Genomic DNA, 24,830 nt, shown 5'->3' with positions numbered 1-24,830 from the left:
GAGTGATAATTATTTTTCTTCAAGAAACATACTTTTACTAAGCTAATTAATTAACCAGATCCTATATACATCATGCTATATCCATGTCCATATACCTTTATACGGGGGTATATCTGGGTTCCCTTAGCCGACGCTGTATGGACCGGTAGGCATTCTCCTTTAATTGTTTTTGAAAAACTTGACACTCGATGTTACATATTTTTTTTTAAGTTATATAAGATTTTATTATGTATCATAGTAAAAATAACTTATTTTATTTATTTTTTATTCAACCTCTTCAGTAAACATGCATTATTATTTTGAAAAGGCAATAAAATAAATACGACAAAGTAAAAACCATTTAAATCTACACTTTGGCTTTTCACATATACCATGCTATTCATATAGATTTATCATGCAAATATACCTAGAAATGCTGGAAATGCTATTATTTTCGATAACCAAATTGTATTTCATTCCATCGAATACAAACTTTTTGGTGATAATTTTTAAATCACATTCCAAACAAATTAATTCTCACGTTATATAAAAGGAGGGTTATAAAAATAAAACGCATCATTTTTCGATACCCAATTTATTTCATTCGTAAATTCGACGATGATAAATAACAATGAACTATGTGTGGGTATACATTCATACATTCATTTATATGAATATTTGACAATAATCTTATAATCGATTCTGAGATTTGTACATGTATGTATGTAGAGTTGAAACTAGACTATATTTTTTTTTATAAATTGACTCAGAATACGTGACCCAGCCTAACTAATATAGTATAACAGCTCTAATACTAAAGCATTACGACCTCAGACCAATTATCGAAGGACCTGTATCGCACTCATAGTCACAAACAAAATTGTCTGTCATTTTCTGAAGAAAACGAGCTTAGATTTGGTATATATCTTATACTAAATTAGAAGTTTTTGCCTGTTTTTTACACCAATCAATTACACAGAAAGGTATTTTTACGGAGCTATTTAACCGACGAACACGATTACAACTATTTAACATCAATTATATAGAAACAGTTTTTATAATCGCATTAGATCGTTGATCATATACTTTGACAGAAAAGTAACGTATAGCGAGGCAGGTCCTATACAATAATTGGTCTGAGATTACGACAGGTAAACTCAGGTAAGGGTCTCCGCTATGGCACACGTCTTTAAATAGATATAATAGGCCATAACAATTTAGTGATTATTTTAGTAAATTATTGTGGCCATAATTAAATAACTATTTTATCAAATCATTGTGGCTCAATCAATCTACTAAAAATATGCAGAAGTCCTGGAAGTCTTTTGGGACCTAGCCGGAATACTCGACTTATGAAAGGGGCGCAAATCTTTCAAATAACTCAGTGAAATAAACATTATTTATAATATAACAATCAAAGACTTCCCTTTGTTACATCTAAATAAATAAAAAGATAATATAACAAATGATAATCTAAATATAAGGAAAAATATGAGCACAGACGGAAAAGTTAAATCAAAGCTTTCTCTTTGACAGGAGAGCAAACAGATATAAATTAATAACTAAGTCTATATCGTTTCATAATAAAATGTACTTTTATAGAATTTTGTTAAAATAATTAACAGTAGAATGTAAATTAACCATAAGTCTATATTACGGTATATGTAGATATATCATAGGCAGGGTTTCGAAAAAAGCATGAATTGTTTTGTTCTTGTACTCAGCAGCACTATTCTGTAACGATTCTTTAACTCAATGGTTTGAGCCTCGAATTGGTATTCCTCTCTCTGTTTAAAACGATACTTTTTATAGAAATAGATAAAAACGAATTTGAAACTCACAGTATTGAATTTAAAAAAACATCGTTATAATCAGTGAACATACATATAAAAAGAAGATTCCGACGAATTGATAACCTCCTCCTTTTTTGAAGTCAGTTATATGTGTCAGTCAATAGTGCTACAGGTCACGAACACTGGCCCTGACTATGATATATCTAAACAAACTATAAGATACCAAGAATGTCTATATCCTATGGACAATTTATATGATGCAGTTAACTTCTCGGTGAGTGTTTTACTGTAGCCTAACATTAATTAAATCTTATTGAGAGGTTGTACGGGCAATGTACACAAAAACAAACATTACCTTTAAATATGACAATTAGTTGTAAAAAATGCCTAAGATCACAATAATAGTCCAGGATCTTTCAGCTTTGTGTGTGACTCTGTGGAGCTATCAAGAGAAATTTTCATTATAATATGTATTACTTTGCTTTAACATAATATAACCTTATACTTCCAAAAGCACAATGCATGACGAACTATTAGTTTAATTATATAAAAGCAAAAATTCACTCATCACGAAATCTAGAAATCCGCTTGACGTATAAAGAAAAATTTGGCAGTCCGCTAACGTCCGCTAAGAACGGATTTTACGACAGGGCCGGATTAAGGAGGTCTAAGGGCGTCACCCGTAAGTTCCCCGACGTTAAATGCATCATAATAATAAAATCTATATACAAGTTTTTTAGAGCAACAACTATAATAAAAATAATTTCCATGTCGAAACAAAATAAAATAATTTCCATTTTTTTTATATACTTAGATAACATAAATAATAATCTCAAGAACATAATTAAATATGATTATCACAGTACCGTAAGTTACAAACGTAGTTATAACTCAGTAAATAAATTGTTATATATATAAAAATATACGTAGAATAGTATAACCGATTTGAAACATGCTCGAGTATTAACTAGAATTAATTTAGCAGCTTAAACGTTCCTTAGGAGTTCTTCCGATGACAGCATACCGTCCTGTAAAAAATAACATTATAACTATTGAATAGAAACAGGCGTTACTTTGAGGAACTACATGGTGTACCTACGAAATGAACAGGAGCGTAGCTAGCGCCGTATCAAAGATATGGGGTCCCCGGACTACAGGGACCCCTTACGTATGAAATCAAAAATTAGTTAAATATAGGTACTCCACAATTTCTCTTTTTCCTGGTTAATCGTGACCCCAAATGTTGAAAATATCCTACATAGGTTATGTTAGGTTATTTACTGCGAGCATTTTTTTTTTGTTGCATTGACGGCCTCCGTGGCGTAGTGATATGCGCCGCGGTTTTACAAGTCGGAGATCCTGGGTTCGATCCCCGGCGTACCGCCAAACGATTTAGCGTTCCGGTATGACGTCGTGTAAAATCGTAAAGGGTGCGGATTTTCATCTTACTCGTAACAAGTTAGCCCGATTCCATCTTAAATTGCATCATCACTTACCATCAGGTGAGATTGTAGTCAAGGGCTAACATGTAAAGAATAAAAAAATACGGTAATCACACCTCTAAGACAAAATTAAAGACAGAAATAAGAATAGAGGTTCTCTATGCCAAAAAAGGCCACTAAAATATGGACCAAGTCTTAATTTATCTTGTATCTGTCTGTACTGAACTACTAAGGATTTACATAATGTTTAGTTGGCAACAATACGAAGGAATCACATAAATAAATCCGTTCAATAGCTCTGTTTACACGAACGAAAGTGATCCCCAAGGTTACAGATAAGGCAGACTTATTAAGAAAGTGCCTATTTGTTATTATTTTGTTTCTATGTGAGCGTGTCGATATCGTCACGTATACCTACACATCTGAAATACGCTTATAAATTGTGTTTTTCGTTCATGAAAATCTGAATGACGTCAGCACTGGCGTCTTTCATATGATACTAATGAGTTAATGACGTCATGAAATATTAAAAACGTTTTATCATTTTTACTCGTCTACCCACTATGATTTTGACCCGCTATTCTTCTGTTACGTTTCATGAATTCTAAATTTAATATAAAAAATTCTAAATTCTAAGTTAAAACATTTATTTAGTAACATCGTAATTTACTCATAACTTTACTAAACGGACTTGATTTACTGTGATATTACAATTATCACGAGATGACATAAAAATATACGTTTTATTACTACTTACACAGTTTCAGGGTCAAAAAAGTTACTTTTGCGGGAATAAACAGAGATAAGTACGAGTGTAACGTAAAAAATCATTTTTACGTGTTTGCGGTGACAGAGGTCAACAGGAAAATATTGCGGTCCCCTTATAAAAATAGTAAAATATTTTTATTAATAACGGCATATGATCGAAGAAAAACATGACCTATAATATAACCAAAAACCCATTAACTTTCTGAAAAAAAACGAAAAAAATAAAGAAGCGAAAATAAGGAAATAGATTAACCTACCCCAAGATAGTTTAGGGTGAAACTAAATTAAATTGTGAAGAAAATGAAAAAATAACAAGACATCTTATATTGCTGCAATATCTTTTACTGAGCAAAAAGTGGTATAGTATAGCTGCTTTTTGCTCAAAACTAATTTTTTGTGATTGTACTTTAGATAAACGTTGACACGCAATTCCAGAAAACCATTGTTTGCTGTCTCTCATTTTTTGTTACAATCACTTAACTTTCTTTGCTTTTTTTAGTCTTGTGTTATTTTCCTTACAACATATGGCTGGCAATATTACGTTTGATTCATAGAATGACTCATTATCTTATATACCCCCTGTATATAAGATAATGACTCATTATCTTATATACCCCCTGTATATAAGATAATGAGTCATTCTACGACTTTAGGACAGTTTGACGGCCTCCGTGGCGCAATGCTATGCGCGGTGGATTTACATGACGGTGGTCCTGAGTTCGATCTCCGGCTGGGCTGATTGAAGTTTTCTTAATTAGTCCAGGTCTGGCTGGTGGGAGGCTTTAGCCGTGGCTAGTTACCACCCTACCGACAAAGACGTACCGCCAAGCGATTTAGCGTTCCGGTACGATGTCGTGTAGAAACCGAAAGGAGTGTGGATTTTCATTCTCCTCCTAACAAGTAAGTAAGTCCGCTTCCATCTTAGATTACATCATCGCTTACCATCAGGTGAGATTGTAGTCAAGGGCTAACTTGTAAAAATAAAAAAAAAAACCAAAAAAATTAAAAAAAAAACCAGTTCCATAACTACCTATATGATAAGCAGTATATGGAACAGAAAGTTGCTCTTAATGTGAACAAATAGGTGGTACTGTGTTAAGTAAGGGTGAAAATAATTTTACCTGATTGAGGTCAATGAACTTGCGAACGACTGATCGAGCGAAGTCTGGATTGTTGACCATCTCGTTGACAAACCAGTCCAGTGGAATACTGTTGGACAAAACATTTTATTTGTATGCTTTGAGTTATTTTTCTTTTTCACAGTGTCTCGCTGTTCTGTGGTAGTTTTAAAAGCGTTAGCGTCTTTGTAGAAAGACAATAATTGATGTGTAACTTGGTTAGAGGCACTGATTGTATATTTTTTATACTAATACTAGTAGACCCGGTCAAGCTTCGCTTTGACTTATGTGCACTTCTTCCCTATCCCTACTCTACACTACTCTACCCCTACCATACCCTACACCTTGACTCTTAAACGTTTGTATGGGAAATAGAAAAGGGTTGTTTTTATGGTTTTCCCGGCAATTATTCTAATTTTTCTCACCTTTTAAACCTTCCCTTTACCTCCAAAAACATTTGAAGACCAAGATAAGATAAATCCGTTCAGCCGTTCTCGAGTTTTAGCGAGACTAACGAACAGCAATTCATTTTTATATATATAGATTATAAAGAGGTAAAGTATGTGGTATTGTAGGAGGGTAATCTCCGAACCGATTTTATTATACTCATATATTATATCTGGACAGATAACAAATCAAAGAGTATAATAAGTAATAGTATCAATACATAGAATAGAGAATGATACAGAATGAGTCTTTGCAAGTCGCCCGGTGAAACCCATAAAAATACAAATGTCACGCGTCTCCATAATATCCGCTTTTTTCATCATTTGTATTTCAAGATATGACACTAAGAACAATTACGTAAATTAATATATAATAGACTAACAATCAATTAACTATAAAAAAAAATACTCATTCTTATTTTTTTAGTTTTTGTGAACAGTTTTTAAAATATTTAAAAACAAAAGAAGTCATTTTTATTGAATAATATAAAAATTGCTGATGCGACGCTTTGTGTCGCACTTACTCGAGAATGTATTACTTTTTCAATTTATATTTGTGATGCTGCATCACTGCCGTGTTGCGCACGCTCTATCTGCTATTATTCTTTAATCTGTGTATCAAAATAACAAGTTATATTTAGGCCGGTGTCCAAGGTGCGAACCTATCAACGATATCATGTTCGTCAACAGATCGTGATTGGGACAAACAAACGAAAATGGGAGCGTGAAAGCGTAATCGGACTTATCCGTATTAGATTTGCGAGACCAAATTGTTATTTGATTTCCGACGGCCTTTTATAATAACCTTTTTAACTTATTTTTTTTTTGGACTCAACGCTGGCGGCTTTTCGTTTTAGCTTTTTGTATTAGGAGACGGAATTAGATAGATAATGGGATTTAAAACAATAATAAAAGTTCCATTATTGTGTACAGTAATTATATATTTTTATATCAGTATTAGTAGTATATATTTTCGACCTTATTTATCTCTCCTTATCGTGCCGTGATGGCTCAGTGGAAATGTCTTCCGGAGGGTGTGGGTTCGAATCCGGTCCGGGGCATGCACCTCCAACTTTTCAGTTATGTGCATTTTAAGAAACTGAATATCACGTGTCTCAAACGGTGAAGGAAAAACATCGTGAGGAAACCTGCATGACAGGGAATTTCTTAATTCCCTGCGTGTGTGAAGTCTGCCAATCTTCCTTTCTGCCATCTTGAATATGGGTTGATAATGATGATGATGATTATATCTAATATATATTACTCTCACCGTAGCAGAATAAAATAAATTAGCAGTGTTCGAGAGGAAAGTGCTCCGCAAAATATTTTGGCCAATAAGAAGTTCAGACGGTACCTATACGCCATAGAATGAACCGCAAAAAACTCAACGTCTTCAGTGGCTAGGGCACGTAGAGAGGATGCCAAACACTAATGGGCCTAAACTGATGACAGAATGGAGAACACAGGTAAAAATATTAAAAGGAAGACCTAAAAAAAGATGGCTAGATTGTGTTAAAGAAGACTTGCAAAAAATGGAAAAGTTAGCTGGTTTTAGTGCTGAAGCAGGTAAGTAAGAAGTATGTATTTTCGACGGACTGTGGCGCAGTGGTATGCGCGGTGGATTTACAAGACGGTGAACCCCGGCTAGACCGATTGAGTTTTTCTTAATTGGTCCAGGTCTGGCTAGTGGCTAGTTACAACCCTATCGACAAAGACGTATCTCTATGCGATTGAGCGTTCCGGTACGATGTCGTGTAGAAACCGAAAGGAGTGTGTATTCTCATCCTCCTCCTCACAAATTAGCCCGGTTCAATCTTAGATTGCATCATCACCTACCATCAAGTTAGATTGTAATCAAGGGCTAACTTGTAAAGAATAAAAAAAAATTAGTCGAAAACTTGAAATTAAAGTTACGAAGGTTCCAAAGGCGCCTTAGTTCCAGAAGAGCCCACAACAGACTGAACTAGGTGAAGCCTATATTATAGGCATCAAGCCAGAAAGATTACCATCTTTAAAAAAATATAAGTAAGAAAATACTGTTGACTTGATTTAAAACTTCATTATAAGTAGGAGCTACGTAATTCACTTTACAAAATGAACACAACAACGCTATTTAAAAGTTTTGTTAATGGACTTTAATCCATTTTTGCTCAAAACTTTTTAACCTAATTTGTTAACATTGTATGAAACAGGATAACTTTCTAAGTCACGTCTTGAAAAAATTAGGATATTTTTCTCCAAAATAGCCGTGGTTAAATTAATTATTTCATGAGAAAAATTTATAATTCAGTTTTATATATTAACCAGAACTTGCTGTTTTGAATTGATTATACAGTTAGGCTGACAGTCCACCGAACCGGAGCGAGGCAGCGGAGCAGAGAAATGGAGAAATATTAACCAACAGGATTGAGCAAAATCTCCCCTCCTCTTCAGTGTAAAGGGCTAGCGAGCTAGTTTAAAAATTCATATAAAAACGGTAAGCGGAGCGTGGAAACGGAGCGGAGAATCACGTCTGCAACTCTGCTTCGCATTACTTTCTCACTTCGCCCCGCAGCCTCACTCCTGGTCTGGTAGACAACCACAGTCCTCCGCCTGCATTAGTCTGTTTCTCCGCTCCGCTGCCTCGCTCCGATATGATAGACATGCAGCCTAAAGCTATGAAACATAACATGAGGATCCGAGTTCGTATTTAATACTCACTAACGAATGCCCACGACCTCGACCGCGTTAAAATCCCAAGGAACCAGATTGCTAGATTTTTTTTTTTGCCAAGTCGGGATTTAAGAAGTTTTTAATTAAAAAACGATTATTTCGTCGGAAGAAATCACACGGGTGAGTTATTCCCGAAAAGCGAGACATTTAATTTTGATATAAAATGCTTCTCATCATAAACAGAAGGGTGAAGATCGTTTCTAATTCGGATTTTAGACTAGTAGCACGTATAGCCGACACCATCGCTCATTTACACTAAAATCTCATATTGATTGTTAGAAAGTCACTCATAAATACACAAAACAGCATAATATGGTGGTTTGAACACTAAATCTTCTCTGTCTCATGAGAACAAAATATCTAATATAAATAAAAGAAAACCACTTAATCTTGCAAGAAATGAAGATTGTATTAATACGTAAGATCTCTCACAAAGACATTAATATTATTTATCCAAAATGACTAATGGGTCATTCTTTGATATTAATATATTCTGTGTGATTTAAAGAATTCAAATGTACAGCCAAATCTATTAAAACAATCCTGAAAGCTTTTATTCGTTAAATATTCATATTTTTGGGGCAACGAAATATGAATGACTCTGTAATCTGCTTTTAGACCTTTTATAAACCAAATTAATAAGTACAATGGATTATTGCAGTCTACCATGTTATCCTTACTAATGTGAATATTTCATACGCAGATGATAGATAGAGATACACGGTGGTGTACAAATTATGAAAAAAGTTCGTATATGTCAAGGAGACGCGTGAAGTTATGAGTGTCCAGAATGAGTCTTACAAGCAGCGTGGTGAAGGCTTCACCGCCTTCACCACGCTGCTGATCATTCTCTATTCAGTGATTTCATATTATCATATACCGAGATGGAACGAAAACTACGCGAGTGAAACCGCAGAGTAAGAGTATATTCACCTTTGCAAAGTTTTCTGATCGGCGTCCTGTCCATCTTTTTCTTGTGCAGCCTCCAGATTTTCCCAGAAGTTGTCCATGCCATAAACTGTGGAACATACCATAAATATTAATCGATGCTCCAAAGAAAACCCAGCGTCGCTCTTAATCCATTTTTTTAATAGATCCTAATGACCGCGCCGCGTAATAAAGTATCTATTTGAATGGGATTAACTTATTTCAATGAAGACTTGAAAACTAGAATGGCATTTTTTAGCATTAAAAGGTATTAGAATGATAATAATGAATATTATTTAAAAAATGCAAGAAGGTATGTCAAAAATGTACTCGTAAGTAAAAGAAAAAGTTCTAAAAATCATATATTTTTGTGCAAAATTGAGTCTTTTAGGAAAAATCTACGATTAAAAAAAATGTTTTACATAACCTCAAAGTTTGATCTAACACAATAATAAATAATATACATACATTAGATTCTGAAAATGTGGAAACTATTACATGGTAGAAATACCTCATAACCTCCCATTATATGAATACTTATAATCTATTCGCACAGTTCCCTAAGAACATGCGTTACCATGTCTTCGAAAGCAAATTTTTGTTACAGTAATAATTTGATAATAATATTTGACGCACCAAGCATTTGCTTGGTGCATTTTCAGGACGAGCTTTGTCACAAAAAGCCTTCAGAAACTTTAAACGAATCGCAACCATTATATATGTGTTTTATCCATTAACAGAAAAATATAGGTATAGCTGAACTAAATCCTTCAAATGATAAAGCACAGCTCAAGCATTTTCAATACAACAATAATAAAAATGTTAGCCGTAGATCCAGTTACCATAAAAGAGATTATTTATCAATATGAAACTAAAAGGAAAATAATTAACCACGTTTACTTACTATTATGACTCAGTTGACAATAGAAAATAAATGACTACCTTTAGATATCCATCATAAATGTTTAATATAATATTAATTGCATACGGGCTAAAATGAGCCTTATTTCTAAGAAATGACGTAACATAATCGTACGAAAATATATTCTTATAAACAACATTTCACATTACCTATTTGTTCGTAGGTGGTTCGAAGCAATGCGATATGAGGCAAGACAAATCGTATTAAATTACATCGAAGACGTACAAATACATTAGATATATATTGATACAATACTAAATAAATTCCCAAGCGAAGCGATTAATAGAAAAATTACGTATGTAGGTTACGTAATTTAAAATTTTGGCGATGTAACACACACTATCTATCCTTTTCTCACGTTCGGCTCATAGGTGTGCGTGATAGGAACAGTAACAACAATAAGCGATGACACAATTATAGTATAAATTGTTTTGTTTATGTTTCTGTCATGTTTTCTGTGTTTCGTGTTATGGAGTACCTGTCCCTAAGGCATTTGCGATCGATATAAGCTCACCATGTTTATTACGTCAGACCAATATCGGATGACCATTATATTTTTATTTGGTAACGTTTTTTAGCACAATAATAATATGATCTTTTAATAATGTACCTCCGTCGCCTTCTTGCCTTTTGCCATAACCTCTAGCGATGAGGATGTTAGAGCCAGGCTTAAAGGATCCTCTGATCACCCTCATTACTTCATCATCTGTTAGAATATTAAAGTTATTCATCCATAATTTTCATCATCGTACGGCATTGATGAAGCAAGTTTTGGTACTTGGTATGCGCAAAGCTTTTCTTCTATATACCAACTTTTATTGTTTTTATATAATGCGATTAGAAGCTTGTATTTAATTTTATTATGTTACCCTTTTATTGCTTACAATTTACTTAAGTGAAGATACATAAATATATCAGGTTTTGCGAGTAGATTGAGTGTCCTGATTTTTCGTAAGCCAACTTTTTACAACTTGTTAATATTAGTGATTTGCATAAAATCAAGCGACAATATATTTAAGAAGCGTAAGCGTCCTTTGTTTTCTCATTAATCTTATTTGCCATCAAGATCAAGTAGATCTGTATAGAAACTTTTAGTCTACTAAAGCTGATTACTATTGGCCATGGTTATTTGGGCCAATATTTGTTTGCCAATAGTTGGCCACTTTTTACCTTCACTTTTGGCAGCCTCTTGTCGTTTGCCATATCCCCTGGCAATGAGTACATTGGCATTGGGTTTAAACGTTCCTCTGGTCACCCTAATTTCTTCTTCTGTATGTTAAATAATTTGGTAGAGTTAAATTTCTATATTTAATACATTAAGTATACTTATGACTTTTGATCTTTTGTTGCATAAGCATGCCTTTGTTGCAAGTTTTTTTGTAAAAGCGAGTTAAAAAGCTGTCTTTCCACTGAAGATGATTTGATAAATAGCGAGTTATGAGTGTAAGTTTTATAAATAGCACTCTAAAAAAAACTCTCAATATCTCAAAATCGAAAATGCAGATATAAGATTAAACTTCAGAGGCAATTATTATTATGAAAAGTCCTTAAAACCACAAAAGCAAGAAGCCAGTTTGGGGTATACGTGTTACCTTCTCCAATAAGTTCACCGTTACCACTTCTTTTTCCAAAATCGTAAGCCACCATCAAGGGTACCTTAGGTTGGAACCTGATGCGTTCATCTGTTAAATTACGTTTGTGATGAGAAGTGAAATGTTATAAATAAATATAATCAGTCAATACAGACATCACTATCTAGTCCCAAAGTAAGTAATTGTAGTCTGTTATAGGTGCTAAGATGGCTGATTTCATCGTATACATTTTTATACACTAAGTATAAAAATGTATACTTATAAAATACACACCCAGACACTAGAAAACACTCATGCTCATCACACAAATATTTTCCAGTTGTGGAAATGGACTCATAAATGTGTTTAAAACATCGACCTCTTTTAATAAAAGGACGCATAATCATGTAGAAAATTTCACTTAAAAACTGGCCTATTTTTCTTTGACAGTTCTAGCGAATTATTGGTAAAGAAAATTATACCTAAAGGCCTTTTAATATAGCCCAATATTCAATAAAATCCCAAATTCAGAGCAAATTCAACATTTTTTGGTCGCTGATTGTGTCACTTTTAAATAGATCGATGGTATAAAAACAAAAATCTCACTGTAATTTTAACTAAACAAAAATATTTTTTTAAATTCCCAAATAAGATTATGACTTGTTGCCGATACCACATCTATTACCGTTCACAAAGAATATTCTTCAGTGAATCAAAAGAATTTCAGGGATATTTTTATCGTTTACGGCTTTTGTATAAGATACAATGGAATTCATGCAGCTGGAAATATTCTACTAGCATTCGAAGCTAGACACCCTAAGTGCATGTCATGTTTCTTGCTTTTCAAAAATGTATTCTTGAGGAATGGAATTTGGAATTTCGTTACACCTATAGTGTCACGATAGTTTCTTATGACAATTTAACTTTTATTTGCCCAGTAATGAGTTTTTTTAGCTACAATTTACAAGGTACCGGGTTCGAGGTCATACCAACTTTGGGTTTTTCATAGAGAACGAAAGCCGGTGGTCTTGGCACCCCGCATCTCGTAGAGCACCATTATGCTGTTAGTTCTACTCCAAAACTTTTGTATTATTTTTGTGAATGAGAAAGCAAACTGAATCAATTTACTTATCATCACTTAACAATCATGTAAAAAAACCAAATGTAAAAATATATACTACAGTGAGTGAGTGAGTACAATTTTACCATCCATTAAGTAGTTTTTAAGATTAGAGATGTATCTATAAGTAAATGTAAGAAAATAAAAGTAGATATTAGTGGAAAGATAAGTATGATATAGTTTAGAGTTGTTACATTCTCATTCTGATCAAGCATGTAATAGACTACAAGCCCTTGAAAAAAAATTACCTGTGAAATGAACCAATGTGAATAACGCTTAGAAGGCTGTTACTATATCAGAAAATAATTCTGAGCACTATGCCGTCACTTCTGAGCGGTACAGGTGAGTACGCGAGTGAATGGAATTTTTCAGGTACAAATGATGAATTACGACTAATTAATATTAATGTACGGCTTTGTTATTCACGTTGGATCATTTCACATGTAATTATTTTTCAAGGACTTGTAGTCTATAACCAATAAGCAGGGCCGGACCGTCCATACAGCGAACGGAGCAGTCACTCCAGGCGCCAAATCTTAGAGAGCACCTAAATGATAATCCTTCTCAACCGTAGACGGTACTGCGCCTGATATTCAATTGGCCATCCCAGGATATGGTCGAGATCTTCGCGTTCCATTCTTACGTTACACTCATAATTTGGTAACGGTATCTACATATTATTAGGAACAATCAGGAGAGCCGCCATAATTGGATCTCGCTCCATTTTAAAATTTACTTCGGGCCGGCGCTGCCAATAAGCTTTGAATATCAGTAGTTATATTCTAACAAATAATAGTTATATGTGTGCCTTTAACATGGCGTCATAAATTTTGAGGGGATGATAATTTAACTTTTCAACATCGATGCAATAAATTTTGAAAAGTAATAACTAGAAGATATATAAATCAGTGTCGGATCAGGATTATTAAACATAGGGTTAGTAAAGTTTTAATCATAAAACTACACCTTTCCATTTATCCCCTAAAATTTATTTCATCCCCTAAAAATTTTGAACAACATTTTAGTAAGGGCTTGTAGTCTATACCCAATAGCAAGGCTTTGAATATCAGTAGTTATATTCTAACAAATAATAGTTATATGTGTGCCTTTAACATGGCGTCATAAATTTTGAGGGGATGATAATTTAACTTTTCAACATCGATGTAATAAGTTTTGAAAAGTAATAACTAGAAGATATATAAATAAGTGTCGGATCAAGATTATTAAACATAGGGTTAGTAAAGTTTTAATCATAAAACTACACCTTTCCATTTATTCCCTAAAATTTATTATTTCATCCCCTAAAAATTTATAGCAACATTTCAGTATATAATGTTTACTCCTGAAATTTCCCAAAACATTTACTACTTTGTCTGAAGCACAACAAACATTTATTTATGGGATTATACATGCTTCATATAGCGTAATTTGAAAGTTTCTGTTTACTTAATACGTATTAAAAATTCTACATAAGCAATTTGTTTCAAAACCGAATCAAAAGAGTGATTGTGTTGGAAAAATACTCTTAATTGACAGCTTGAAATGTAGGTATGGTTTCATTTGTCAAACTTGAATTGATAATACACATTACGATCGATCAATACTCAATCTTTATAACATTATTTATAATCATTTGCTACTTACTACAGCCTTTCTGGATGAGTACTGTTTACCAACAAACAAATTAATAATGAGGGTATAAATCTCTAGTCATTTCACACCTAATAATAATTATAATTAACTTGTTCTTAAATTAATGAAAATTATTTTGATTAATTAGGTTTTTAACCATTAGATATGGTTAATATATTTTATAATGAAACCATACATCATTTAAAATAAATAAGTTATGAGAAGACATGCATTTTGTACCTTCATTTCTAATTGTTTGTTGGTTAACAGTACTAATCAAGACAGGCTGTAGTATATATAATTATATCGTATCTAATTTTTTTCTGCTCCTACAAAACAGAAACTTTCAGAACATGTAGTGGCAAATTACTTTCCATTTGCCATTTGCATGAAGCACACAAAGAAACCTCATCAAGTCCTTCTTAAACCATTTCAAATGGATTTCTCCCACTGCACTGCGTACCGTCAGTAGTTATGCACAGTTCAATATATCGACATTCATCACCCGGAATACCGGGTTTTGGTACCTTCCGAATCCAATTCAGACGTCCTTTTGCCGAAATCTCTTGCAATTCCGACGGAAGGACTCTTAAATGTAGGCGTACCGCGATTCGTGCGTTCCGAAGGAGTTTGGCTGTCGACGTCGCCTTTAGAAAATAGTTACGGTGAATACCCTTTTCTTACCTCGCAAATTGTAATGGCACACGACCTTTTTATCTAAGAGTATTTTCCGGGATAGATACATAAAAGAGATATAAAGAGAAAGATCAAAACTATTAAGGAGGATTAAAATATTGTAACGCGATGTCTTACTAGTAACTAGTGGTAATTTAGGTAACTAATTTATTTATTTGAATCTAATTATTTTAAAATATTACAAAAAACACGTCGTTGTTTGGAGTCAATTAAAAAATCAAATGGGTGCCAAGTATATTTCTTTGGTTATATTTTAGTACTGTATAAAATTCCTAATTAAATTAGTACAAGTAACTAGTAACTTGGTACAAGTAATTAATAGCAAATTATAGAACCCAAGGCCCTTGACTCTGCAGGCCAAGCAGGGTTTATGTTAACTGCACTGTTAACTGGACTGTGAAACCTGTCTGAAGATCCACTGAATAATATGACGTAGTAAAACGAAGGTTTAATAATGCCACTACTAAATATTAGTCTGAATTAATTTTAAAACTGGTAAGCAAGTAAAAATTACAAAAATTGGTAAAAATTTCAATTAATTGATTTTTCTTATACATTTGTTTTTTTTTATTTTGTCACCCAAGAACGTATCCCCTAATACCATTACGTATTCGCGGTTTCTGTATTACAGAACATATCCCCTGCGAACAACGAGCTAGTACTGTTTATAAAAATTATTTTTCACACCAAAAGCTTGTTCCTTTTAACCCGCTAGGAAAAGTGGCAGCTTAGAAAGTACAACTTATAGTTATTAAAATTTTATGTTTAATAAACTACAATAGACTTTTATAACTTCTACTAGCTATTTCTTATCATCACAGATGTTTTATCGTTAAAAAATAAATTTTTCGCGCCATTAGCTTTTCTCTTTTACCTCGAATGCCCGCCGGGGAAGACGACGCTTGGCTGGATCCATTTTGAATGTGACAAAGTGCATTAAAATCCTTTCAAAGCTTTTCACCTCTCCGAGGATAATCTGACAAGTCAAGTTTTTTGCTATTTGATGTAAAAATTCGTTGAAATACTAATGATTTGATCTTTGAAGATCACTTATGACAACAACAATGGTAGCTCTTATAATATTTTAGTGTATTATTGAAATTTTAGCTTATTCAGTAGGTATATATAGTGGTCAAGAAATAAACGGTACCTTAATGGAATTTGGTAACATTAAGTTATAAAGCCTTTAAATTGAAAAAAAATACATATCAAAACATTTTTACTCTGTATTCAGAAAATATTTACGAAAGAGATTTGTATTACATAAAAAAATCGAGGCTTCAACGCTCATATACCGCTCATAATATAAGAGTAAAAAATATTTTACTTCTTTTTAAAATAACTCAGGCATATTTTAAAAAGAATAAAAGCTTTTAGTATTTTAAATGCTTTTATTGGTATGAATCTAATTGTTATGATAAAGATTTTTCTCTCTCATTTATTTATTACTTCTTTTTTTTTAAATTTTTAACAATATAAGTATAAAATACAAAACATTATTAAAAATTTATAAAAAAAATTCACCCTCCCGCTGCGGGACATTTGAGTGCCCAAGCAACCGGTGGTCAGGGCTCCAGAGTGAGGAACCTCCTCACAATACGCGCCGTCTCAAGAATCACTGCCTTTTGTATCCGACTCTTGATCCAACAGTTAAGCGAAAGCTTCTTAAGGTGTTGGTCGAAGCTTTTCGCTATAAGACCATTGACTGAAACAACTATCGGAACAATAATAGTTGACTCAACATTCCACATGGCGGTAATCTCGTGAGCAAGGTCGAAGTATTTTGATACTTTTTCCTTTTCGGCTTTAACCAGATTATCGTCATGTGGAACTGTAATATCAACAATTATTGCACGACGCACTGACCGATCGACTAGCACTATATCAGGTCTATTGGCTACAATATACCTGTCAGTGATAATCGTTCGGTCCCAGTAGAGCAATGCACTGCTATTTTCAAGAACTGACGCTGGGTCGTACCTATAGTAAGGCATCTCAAAATCGATAAGGTCATATTGAAGAGCAAGCTGTTGGTGGATTATCTTGGCTACTTGATTATGTCTGTGCAAGTATTCGCCGTTAGCAAGATGAGAACACCCGGACACAATATGCCTGAGGGACTCCCCAGGACGATGACACGCTCGACAGATGTCTAGAGTGCCATCTTTCATAATGTGTTTCCGGTAGTTTCTCGTCTTTATAACTTCGTCCATAATTGCACAGACAAAACCCTCGGTTTCCCCAAAGAGGTCACCGAATTGCAACCAAGATACAGATGTTATTTGATCTACATCCGGCCCAGTAAGGGCCTTGTAGAATCGTCCATGCAACTCCTTGCTCTTCCATATTGCCACACGATCTGAGTTACTAATTACTATAGGCTTGCGCCAGTTCTCTTTGCCTAGGGATAGCGGGGTAAGTCCCTTATCCACTGCAACGACATCCTGAAACATACTCACATTCATCTTGAGAACTCACATTCATCTTGAGAAAGATGAATGTGAGTAAAGATAAAGATTATTTATTACCTTATCCACCTATTTGAAGAAATATTATAGTAAGCGTTGTATTTTGTTGCATTGCACATAAAACATGTCGAAGTCAAAAGTTTAAAGAAATAGGTATACTAACAGTAGCCTGTCAATATATATATATATAACAGTATAGTCTATGTAAGACAAAATATTAACTTGTACAAACGAAAAGGAGATTTAAACCCACGTCTTACTAGACACGGGAATAAGTTAGTTATTTCTGCAAATCGTCTCCAAAGAGTAAAAAAATCTTTTGTAGGTTTGGGTGTACTCTTCTATAACAAGATCCCCAAGACTGTGATGGACCTGCCAATGCATAGCTTTAAGCAATGTGTTAAAAAACATTTACTTAGTCGAGGTTACTACAACATTGATGAGTTCCTTAAAGATAAAAGCGCTTGGAGACCATTGGATCAGCTTCCACCTTCACACAGGAAATAAAACTATAAGAAATTGTAATTGTTATCAATTATAAATTATAATACTGTATGACTTTTTCAAAAGAGCAACTGTTGAGTTTCTTACCGGTATCTTCTCAGCAGAACCTGCCTTCCGAACCGGTGGTAGAATCTTTACAAATAGTCAACTGACGTGTCAAAAGTGCTTGTAAACTGAGCCTACTTGAAATAAATGATTTTTGATTTGATTTGATTTGATTTGAATTTTCACAAATATTTACATAAGAGTTGCCAAAAAAAACCAAAGCACAAACACTATAACTATTTAATACATGAATAATTAAACAAAATCAACGAAAAAATATTTTGTCTTTTTACAGGCCTATGTCCAGCGTTTACGTCCTATTAAACGAATGAATGACATAAGTAACTCAATCGAGTTTATGTCACACTGATAAGTTATATTAAGAATAGTTAAAAATGTATATTTATATTTAAATAAATAAATAAATAATGTATATTATATAAACTTACGTTCGGCCCGTTTCCCAAACCCCCTGGCGGTCATCATCTCCAAGTTCTTGAATCCGCGGGTAGGTCGCTGCTGTTTCCTCGTCAGGCGAACCTCTGGAGCGCCTTCCGTGCTGCAGAGACAAGCTGCCACCACCAGCGCGAGGTACACCGTCGTATTCATGACTGTGAAAGAGATAATCTTTTATTCATCATATCAGCCGATGGACGTCCACTGCAGGACATAGGCCTTTTGTAGGGACTTCCCAACATCACGATACTGAGCCACTCATTTATTAGGGTTCCGTAAAGGGTAAAACGGGACCCTATTACTAAGACTCTGCTGTTCGTCAGTCCGTTTGTCAGCAGGGTGTATCTCATGAACCGTGATAGTCAGTTGCAATTCACAGATGATGTATTTCTGTTGCCTGTTACGTCCAGCCATAACAAAGAAGATGCCGTATAAGAGAACATACATAAAAAAGATTCCGACGAAATGAGAACCTCCTCCTTTTTTGAAATCGGTAAAATTAATATTTAATACCATACAACAAACGTTATTGTTTTTGTTTTTGCCGTTGTTAAGAGTAGGTATACCTACTTAGATAATAACTCACACACGACCCTAAATGAATGAGAAATAAGCTTTGCGGTAGTAATTTTTCGGAAGAACTCAGTCAAGAGTAACTTGACTGAATAACTACTTGTAAAATCTTTTAGATATTTGTAAAACCCATAAAAAAGTCATTTATTATTACAACTTTACAACTATTTTGTGAAACGTCAAGTTATGTTGATGATATTAAGTTTATGAATATAACTTTAAATGGGGATGATGACTAGGTTTGAATATATTGATTTTTATGATACATTCGGGTAAATAGGGTCAATGTTAACTAATTTATAGATAAAAAGCAAAGATTGTCTGGATATTTGCAAAATAAATGAGATTATAAAATTTCAAAATCTATTAAAAATATTTTATTGTAATTAGATGAAAATTCATACAGTTTTAGCTTCCTTACATTAAATGTAACATTTTTTAATATATGAACTATAAGCATAAACGCACAAATAACAAAGATATTGGTAATTTTGTTTGAACGCGCATACAAATCTAACGATCATTACATTGCCTATGACGTCATTTTTTCGGGCCATTTTGTATGGGGCGTTTTTCAGGGATCCGCGGCAGCGCCGCAAATCTGACCCTTTAAATCCCTGTAGCTCCGAAAGTAATGATCGCAGATACCCTGTTCCTTTTACAAAATTGCTTTACTATTAGTATACTCTTAATTTATATACAATTTAAAAAACTGTCATCATCCCTATTATACGGTTACCAGTGAAACAAAGGACTCTAAATCGCTTGTTCCTAACACATAGGTATTAGCTATTTGTATATGATGAGGTAATAACACTAAACAAACATATTTGACTTGCTAACATAGTTAATTAACACTAGGTACATGTTGATCCGTTAATTGAATAATTAACTAATCAACAATATTCATAAATTACCATTATCCCTTGAAACTGTTAACCATATCATAATAATCGAATTATAAATTAATAATGACGTTAGACTATAATAGGTCGTTATCAAAACGTCTTGGTGTGAAGTTGGCAACACATCATTGTCGCAAGTTACTGACTCATCTTGAAGAGGGATAGTGTCACAACTTTGCACTCTCTCAAGAAAACGAAACATAACAAAACTACTTGGTCACTATTTACAAGGTTTAGTATATATATATATATATATATACAGGCACAGACTATATTATACTAACGAACCCAGTCAAATTTCGCTTTAATAATTACGCTAACAGCCAATCGCAAGAAAGCTATCGGCGTCAAACAGAATTTTTACTCGCTTAATTAAAAAAGAAGATAAAATAGATTTTAAACCATTTTTCAAATGAAAGAATGGTTCATAAAAAGTATACGTCGAATGAAATTATATTAATTTTCAAGTGAAGTGAGCTGATATTCATTTTACTTCTTCTGTCTTGCCTTGTCCCGACTTGTTACGGACTCATCTTGAAGACGGATAGTGTCACACAACTTCGCACTCAGCGTAAGAAAACGAAACATAACGGAACTACTTGGTCTCCATTTACGAGGTTTACGTGATACTAATGTACAGCCACAGACTATAAATAATATAGATGTGTGTATTGTCCAAATACAATTATTTACTAGCGGACCCGGACTTAAGTGCACTTCTTCCCAATCCCTACTCTACACTACTCTACCCTACCCCTACACTACCCCTACCCGTTCCCCTACCCTACCCTTACCCCTTGACTCTTAAACGTTTGCATGGGAAATAGAAAAGGATTGTTTGTATGGTTTTCCCGGCAATTATTCTAATTTTTCTCACCCTTTAAACCTTCCCTATACCTCCTCGTTCAGCCGTTCTCGAGTTTTAGCAAGACTAACGAACAGTAATTCATATTTATAAATATATATACTTAGACTTATATTTAAACAAAAAAAATGTACCATTTTTGTTTTTTATGCAAAAATTAAAGTGTAATACGTAGATAGAGCGCACGGAACATGACGGCATAATAGCCGCTCCAAATACAAAATTCAAAAATTAATACATTCTCGAGTCAGTACGACACTTTCAATATTATTCAACAAAAATGGCATCTTATGTTTTTAAATATTTTAAAAACTGTTCATATTATAAATTAAAGAAATAAAATGGAATATTTTTTATGGGTAATTATTGATTATTATATTAATTTACGTAATTGTTGCTAGTATTAAATGTTGCGACACAAATTATGAACAAAGTTTATATAAGCGGATGTCAAGGAGAAGCGTGACGTTTATAAACTATTCTCTATCTATCACTATCTCTTTAGTCTGTGCAAATCGATGTCCACAAAAATACCGAACAACATACAAAATTGCAAACGATGTAATTTATTAATCTTGATCAAAGCACAAAGAACATTTTATAATTCGATCAAATTAAACAAAAATATCACAGAAAAAACATGTAGTCGTATAAATCGCTCTATTAAATTAAAACAAAAAGATTCAGAGCTTTATAAAGTTCTAATAAATGAAACAGCAAGAATACGAAGAACATATTATCTAAATGTAATTTAAATACAAAAAGTTAGAGACGATGAAGTAAAAGATTATTAAAATAACTTTGCCTTTGGCGCCACCTGTTGCTGTTCAAACTTTTCAATGAAAGAAATTAGAATCTGGTTTGATAAAGCCAATTATAATAATTAAAAAAAATAATAATAATCTAACGCGAAAGTTTGTATGGATGTTTGTATGAATGTTTGTATGGATGTTTGTAACTTTTTAACGTCACAACTAACTAAACCGATTTGGCTGAAATTTGGAATGGAAATAGATTTTACTCTGGATTAACACATAGGCTACTTTTATCCCGGAAAAATCCATTGTTCCCGAGAGTTTGTGAAAAACTAAATTTCACGCGGACGAAGTCGCGGGCGTCCGCTAGTATATCATAAAATCAGCTAGCTGCTGCTCGAGCTCAGCAGTGAGCCGAATATGGGTTGATAATGATGATGATGAAATATCATGTGTCTCAAACGGTGAAGGAAAACATCGTGAGGAAACCTGCATACCAGACAATTTTCTTAATTATCTGCGTGTCTATGAAGTCTGCCAATCGGCATTAGGCCAGCGTGGTGGACTATTGGCTTAACCCCTATCATTCTGAGAGGAGACTCGAGCTCAGCATTGAGCCACATATAGATTAATAATGATGACGATAATGACTTAGCCGTATGAACGAAGCGTAAGTAGATAGTGGCTGTAACCAAGTTTAGTGTGTAGTGAAACTTTATCTATTCAACTGTACAACAACAGTCGTCACGTTACGTCGCGTCTTCAAGCTAACAAGGTGTGGTGTACGTTTTATGAGTCACTAACTATATATGAGGCGTTTAAAACGCCCGTTCTGGAAACGCGCGTTTTGAAATATTCAAGTCTACAGATTTATATGAATTGTTTTAGTTAGCTGTTGGTTGATTTTTATTTACGCAGAGAACATTTTTTATTCTCTACAAGTTAGCAACAACAACAATCTCACCCGATGTTAATAGTGATGATGCATCCTAAGATAAAGCGGTCTAACTAGATAGGAGGAGGAGGAAAAATCCACACTCCTTTTGGTTTCTACACGACATTGCACCGGAACGGTAAATCGCTTGGCGCTCAGTGATTTTGTTAGCACGTAATATATTATTACGGAGAACCCTATTACTAGAGACATAGGGTTCATAATCGCTCGCCCTTTCGAGTTGTTTACATCTTGAGTTGTTTTGATAACGTATCTATTGTTATTGTTTTGATTTGGTGAACTCCGAGGAATAAACAACACGCGTGTAGGCGTTCCCAGAAAAATCTGGAAGCGTTCTGAGTGAGTATCAATATGCGACGGAGTCGACGGCTTGGTGCAGTTAACTTCGAAACGAAGTGAAGTGAACATGGGAGTGACACTAGCGTTACAAGTGAACTATAGTGAGCTCGGCTACGATTTTGGACTACAAATTGCCTACGTTTGGAAGTGTATATTGATACTTGGATGAAGGTGTGGAATAAAGTCTTATACGAGCCACCAAATGTTTAATTCCAAATCCTCGAACCCCTAGTTCGTAACAATATCTAAAATATATATATAGTATAAAACAATCATTGGCTTACCTATATTGCCAATTGAAAGTCACACTATATGTGAGTGCACAAATGATGTGACTCTCTATTGGTAAAAGAATTTTCAAAATCGACTCAGTAGACCCATTTACCCTCACAACTAAACGTTCACATAAATAAACGCCCAACGTTTAACGCCTTGTATAAAATGGTTTTTAAAATCGTGTGTACAACTTTAATGTTGTACTTCGACTTTTATTGTTGTCACCTACGAGTACGAACTACCGCACTTAGAAGCTTTAACGTGCATTGTAACAGATGTCTTTTTCACGAGTTCACGGATGTAAAAGCAAATGTAAAAACAATGTCTGTTATTATGACCTCTAACAATACATTCACTTGTTCGTGTACTATTAGTCTAACCAAAAAATGTAACTATAAATTACATTATATAGGTTTTGCAAAATGACGATCGACGCGACGTTAGTACCAGTTTTGGCCGCTGGGTCAGAAAAGTTTGTTTGTATATTATATAGTATAAGATACGTTCTACACATGAAAAAAACTCAGGTGTCGAGATGCCAGACAAAATTAATTCAGATATAAGAATTCTGTTGTCTATTATAGTAAACAATGTGTATTTTTATAGTTCCTTTATTCCCAACATGCGTGGGTAGTTTTTAATACAATGAGACTAGTTTTGTTTTTAGAACGTAAGAATAAAGGATGGCTTAGAGAAGCCGTATAAGGTTTATCCGGATGTCATTCAGTATTAAGCTATTATTAAACTGCTAACTACGACCTGCGAATAAACACCGTTTTATTTATAGACTTTAGGTTAGGTAAGTCTGTTACGGTAAAAACGAAATAGTTATTTTTACTGTGGAGTAAGAAAAATTACCTACTGGAAAAACTGTATGCCATAAAAAAACAACTCTTGTAAAATGTAGCAATTTTCGCAATCAGTTATTTTACTGTAAAAAGTTGTGAGATCACATCATGATCTCACAACTTTTTACAGATCTAAATCTCTCATCAAGATGTGAGATGGTACATGGATCTCACAACTTTTTACCAAGTTGATTATTTACTTTATTCTGTCCGTAATTAAGAGATCTTCTGTTTCAAGATATTACGTAATTAGCTAACCCAACAACATCTTATAGTGACCATATCAATATTAAAAATCTTTTATATTTTAAATAAGTAGATTGACTTGGCCATCGCATGAGTACACAATATACTCGTATGATACAATTAATACCTATTATAATCAATAACATTGCTTAGAGCGCTTGCCAAGTCGATCTATTTATTTGAAATATAAAAGATTTTTAATATTGATATGGTCACTATAAGATGTCACGTAGTTCCCGTTTCCGTAGGAATACGGGGATCAATTAAAGCCTATATATAGCACAGGTGATAGTGTAGCTTTCCAACAGTGAAAAAATTTTTCAAATCTGTTCAGTACTTTCCGAGTCTATTCAATGCAAACAAACAATCAAATCGTATATATACTATCAGTCTAAGTATGCAGCGTCAAAGGGTAAGTTCATTTAGAATTTTCTAGGTCATTTCACCTGATTGTGTATCAAGACATCAA

At 33.7% G+C, this 24,830-nt stretch overlaps 1 protein-coding gene across 2 annotated transcripts in view; it reads right to left on the bottom strand.

The window, feature by feature from the left end:
- Window positions 1-567: 567 nt before the first annotated feature.
- Window positions 568-24,830, bottom strand: part of LOC112055774 (allatotropins-like) — a 48,233-nt gene continuing 23,970 nt past the window's right edge. Inside the window, exons 2-7 of one of the 2 annotated variants that reach the window (XM_024095979.2) lie at window positions 18,593-18,754; window positions 14,958-15,077; window positions 11,278-11,376; window positions 9,192-9,276; window positions 5,104-5,191; window positions 568-2,800 (exon numbers count right to left, since the gene is read on the bottom strand). In XM_024095979.2, the coding sequence (XP_023951747.1) occupies window positions 2,759-2,800; window positions 5,104-5,191; window positions 9,192-9,276; window positions 11,278-11,376; window positions 14,958-15,077; window positions 18,593-18,752 (594 nt within the window). In that variant the 5' untranslated portion in view covers window positions 18,753-18,754 and the 3' untranslated portion in view covers window positions 568-2,758. The remainder of the gene's footprint in view (window positions 2,801-5,103; window positions 5,192-9,191; window positions 9,277-11,277; window positions 11,377-14,957; window positions 15,078-18,592; window positions 18,755-24,830) is intronic. The other variant, XM_052885791.1, reaches the window with a different exon arrangement.

Source organism: Bicyclus anynana, chromosome 15 (genome assembly GCF_947172395.1).
Source record: "Bicyclus anynana chromosome 15, ilBicAnyn1.1, whole genome shotgun sequence".
NCBI lineage: Eukaryota > Metazoa > Arthropoda > Insecta > Lepidoptera > Nymphalidae > Bicyclus > Bicyclus anynana.
Note: the sequence above shows the minus strand (reverse complement) of the source record. Positions and strands in the feature narration are given on the sequence as shown.